This window comes from Aplysia californica, unplaced genomic scaffold (assembly GCF_000002075.1).
Source record: "Aplysia californica isolate F4 #8 unplaced genomic scaffold, AplCal3.0 scaffold00035, whole genome shotgun sequence".
Taxonomy (NCBI): Eukaryota; Metazoa; Mollusca; class Gastropoda; order Aplysiida; family Aplysiidae; genus Aplysia; species Aplysia californica.
In genome coordinates this window covers 154,628-158,934 of record NW_004797305.1, presented here as the reverse complement: position 1 = coordinate 158,934, position 4,307 = coordinate 154,628, and the positions used below count along the sequence as shown (strand labels likewise).

At 40.7% G+C, this 4,307-nt stretch overlaps 1 protein-coding gene across 1 annotated transcript in view; it reads left to right on the top strand.

Moving 5' to 3' along the window:
• Positions 1-4,307, top strand: part of LOC101857928 (ATP-dependent translocase ABCB1) — a 37,849-nt gene that overhangs the window by 13,554 nt on the left and 19,988 nt on the right. Inside the window, exons 10-11 of the mRNA XM_013091374.2 lie at positions 785-886; positions 1,708-1,785. Coding sequence (XP_012946828.2) covers positions 785-886; positions 1,708-1,785 — 180 coding nt within the window. The remainder of the gene's footprint in view (positions 1-784; positions 887-1,707; positions 1,786-4,307) is intronic.

Here is a 4,307-nt window from a genome sequence, read left to right as displayed (position 1 = left end):
ATAGATAGATAGATAGATAGATAGATAGATAGATAGATAGATAGATAGATAGATACGCAATCGTTCTGCAGACAGTGTCTAACTGGTAATGAAATCTGATGAGCTTGCTCATTTCACTGAGCTTACCTTTTGCTATGTCTGCTCTTATTGCAGTTTTTTGTGTGACCTCTCCCGTCTTAAGTAATTGTTTTTCCTTTTACAGGTACTTGAAATCTATTTGCTCACCATCTATTTCAATGTCTGCTGTTTTGAGTGGGAATTTTGATATTACTGCGGTCTTTGTCGTCTTCACATTCATGAGTGACCTATTTTGCAACTGTGCTTTTTTACTACTTCATGTGCATTGATTTTTTAAATTTTCTTTATTGTCTGCAGACAGAGCGGTATCGTCAGCATATTTTAGATTTTATTTTAAAAAATGTTCTTCTCCCATTAATTACGCTTGCCAGATATAACTATAGGACACATTCTTGTCTATCGCTTCTATGTATTTCAGTATAGTATAGTGATGTCTTTCCGAACCCTGATTGCTAGCTTGCTGCACTTTTGGTGCCAGTACAAATTCTTCTCTATAATTCTGACGTCTTTACCATCTATGCAAAATTTCTCCAAGAACTCTAACAATTTGATGTGAACTCTGCCAAACGCCTTTGAGTATGTGTATAACACATAATGAGTAGGCTGTGTAGCAAAGCATTAAACAGCAACGTAAAGTTTAAAACAATAGGTTGCAAGGAACACTGACTTACTTAAAATAAACGTTCTCAACCGTGTCTGCCTCCAGATTTACAGCGAACCCATAGATGATCAAGAACATGAGTCGAAGAAGTATTCTTTGGCGTTTGTACTCGTTGGGTGCACAAGTCTTGTGTCATATTTCATACAGGTGAGTTTTTAATGCTTTTGAAGTGCCGTCAGTTTTGTTTTGTTTTGTTCTTTTCTGAAAACTAGAAAGTCATTATAGAACAAACTGAATGTTGCTTTTTATTGAACTTGAAGAAAGCATAGAGAGTGTAGAGGTGAAACATTTGTGTCCTGAACTGGAGGCAAGTGTGTCGATGATTTTACTGCCAGTTGATGCTGGCACCAAATTCTAAAACGCAGTGTAGACCCCCGATGTGGTCACTCACTCAGTTTGCATAAGGGTGGCTTGAGGGAAAATCTACAGATGTCTTTCTTAAGAACATAACTCGGGATTCGACGCGACTAGGAATCAAATCAACAACTTGTTTCATTTTAAGGGGTTTTTTCCCTGACCTATCACCATAAACGCTAAACCAGCAGCACAACTTTTTACAAAACTATGAATTTGCACAAATTTGGTTCAAGTGGCAAAAGGAAGGACACAATTTATTATTCAGTGTATGAACACAAATTACTCACAAATGTATTGCAAACAACGGCATGCTCAGCAAAAGTATTCAACAGAAACAGCAGTAGTTAATCAGTTATAATACTCAAAGGTATTAAAAAACCGTTGACCCTTAATTAACTATTACAAAAAAAAGATCGTTTCTGATTGTATTTTTTTTTTTTTTTTTTTTGATGCAAATTTGCTCACAGTTAAATCTAGTTTAATTCGGAATAACTTTGAAGTAGATCTACTTCTTGTTAAAATGTTGCGAACAATCTAAAATAAAAACAACCATGGAAAACATCTCAGTTTTAAGTCCTGTAAAGAATATCATGTCCCGTTTTTATCATCAGGGCTACGCAATGGCAGTGTCTGGGGAGGCACTCACGCGCCGCATACGAAGTAAGATGTTTAGAACAATGCTCAGACAGGTAAGCACTATCAGGCGAGCTAGTTTGGATGCTATAGTAGTAGCTTATAATGCTTTTGTTGTTGTTTATTGCTTTTTTAATTTTGTTGGGGTTTTTGTTTGTTTTTGTTTTGTTTGTTTGTTTGTTTGTTTGTTTGTTTGTTTGTTTGTTTGTTTGTTTGTTTGTTTGTTTGTTTGTTTGTTTAGGGGGGTGTTGTTTTGTTTTGGGTTGTGTGTTTTTTTTTGGGGGGGGGGTTGTTGTTGTTGGGTTTTTTTTGGGGGGTAGGGGAGAGGGTCTCTTTAAGCTGTTGGTTTTTCTTTGTAATTCTTATTTTCTTTTTCATTTGTAGAATTATACATTTTTATGTTACAGCCAAAGGTCGTTGATTCAGGAAAGTGCAAGAGACTTACTATAATATTATTCATACAAAATTGAATAATCAACCTTCCCCCCACCCCACCGGCTTGCGAAGTTGGGCTGAGCCTGTCCGGGGGGTTTTCTAAGATCCCTTAGCGATTGTTTCAGTGATTTATTCACTCTTCCATTCTATTTTGTCATAACCAGGTTGCTCACCTTCCAGTGTGTCTTACGTCTAGGTCAGCTTTCCGCCTGACAGGGGTGATTAGGCGTCATTGTGCTTCATCGTTTCGTTTGCTGATTTTGTCTCAGGGTTTCCGTTATTGGGAGTTTGTGTGTGTGTTGTTGTTTGGGTTTTTGGGGGTTTTTTCGGGGGGGGGTTGCTTTTTTGGGTGGGGGGGGGGTTCTGTTTGCTTGGGGGGTTTTTTGTCTTTGTTTTTTTTAAATCAGTTTCCATACTTAAGCACTATCAGGCGAGCTAGCAGTATCTTCTAACAGGTTCCCGGGAGGACTCGCGCCACTCTCTCCGCGGGTTCTCCCTCCTCGGCGGAGTTTGTTCCTTTTGTGGATGGCTTCTCGTACTTTGGGTGTTTCCCAGAAATGTGTTCTCCTGTCTGGCTTTGCTGTTCCAACGTGGGTGGTGGCGGTGGATATCAGGACGTAGTTGAACTCTATCATCATTTTGCGAATAGTGCTAGTCGTCTTCATCCTCGCCTCAGTGGCTCTTTGCACTTCCTCAGAAAAGGCTTTCCAGTCTACTCCTACTGTCCTCCATGAGACTTGACCATTGAAGACAGAAGTGGTTCACCTTGGTTTTAAGAGCAATAGGTATTTGGCGGGGTCAGAGCTTCCAAGTCTGTCCTAGCGTACAATAGAAGTTTCCCGCTCTATGTTGATTCGCAGATTCCTGGGGCACTTTTCCCATCCGACGAGGGTGAGGAATATAAAAGGTAGTCGATGAATTGTCGTGTTGCGATTTTGGTGGAAGACCACAGTGGAACAATCAGTATTGGAGGCAGGACAATCACTAACTTGCGTTTTGCCGATGACATCAATAGATTAGCAGGAGAAGAACAGGAGCTCGCCACACAAGTGGAGCGGCTGGACACAACCTCAGCAGCCTACGACATGGAGATCAGTGCCGAGAAAACCAAGCTAATGACCAATAATACCAATGGCATCAACGCGGACATCAAAGTCAGGGGCGAGAAATTTGAGGCCGTCAACAGCTTCAAATGCCTCGGATCAATCGTCTCAGATGAAGGCTCCAGAATAGCGCAAACAACAGCTGCGTTGTCAAAACTGAAGCCTATTTGGAGGGACAGAAACATCACGCACAACTAAAAAATTAGACTAATGAGCTCACTGGTCATCACAATATTTTTATACGCCTGCGAGTCGTGGACACTAAAAGCAAAATTAGAGAAAAAGATTCAGACCACAGAGATGAGATGTTACCGCAGACTCCTTGACAAAGACCACGTTTCAAATGCTGAAGTACGAAAGAGAATCACCAACGTAGTGGGGCAATATGAAGATCTACTGACCACAGTGAAGAGACGAAAACTAAAATGGTATGGACATGTCACAAGATCAACAGTACTTGCCAAAACAATCCTGCAAGGAACTGTGCAAGGAAAGAGAAAGAGAAGAAGGCAGAGAATGAGATGGGAGGACAACATTACAGAGTGGACAGGAAAGACGATGGGTGACAATCTGAGGAAAGCTGAGGACAAAAATAGATGGCGAGAGCTGGTTTTCAGATGCAGTGGTGCCCCCACGGTTGACCCAACCATGGGAAAGAAGAAGAAGAAGCAGATTTTGGTGTTGGTTCGCATGTCGTCGGTCGCCTGATGAAATCGTGAATTCCGCACGAAGCAAATTATACAGGAGAGGGAAAAAACTGATTTTCTCCGTCATTTGGCGTCCAATATATAAACTAAACGGATAAATCTAATCATTTACCTTTTAGAAATAATACTGTGGTACATTTTTTGCCGTAGAAGGTCATTTTTTCGAAAAAGTGTGGGATTCACGATTTTCATATTCGAATCTCGCCTGATGCGGTCGTGAATTCCACACAGGTGTGGTATTCACGATTTCATCAGTAGGCTTTTGGGAACGGGGTGTTGTATTCACGGTTATTAGGCAGTGTGTTTTCTCTTATTTGAGGCCCTGGAATGTTT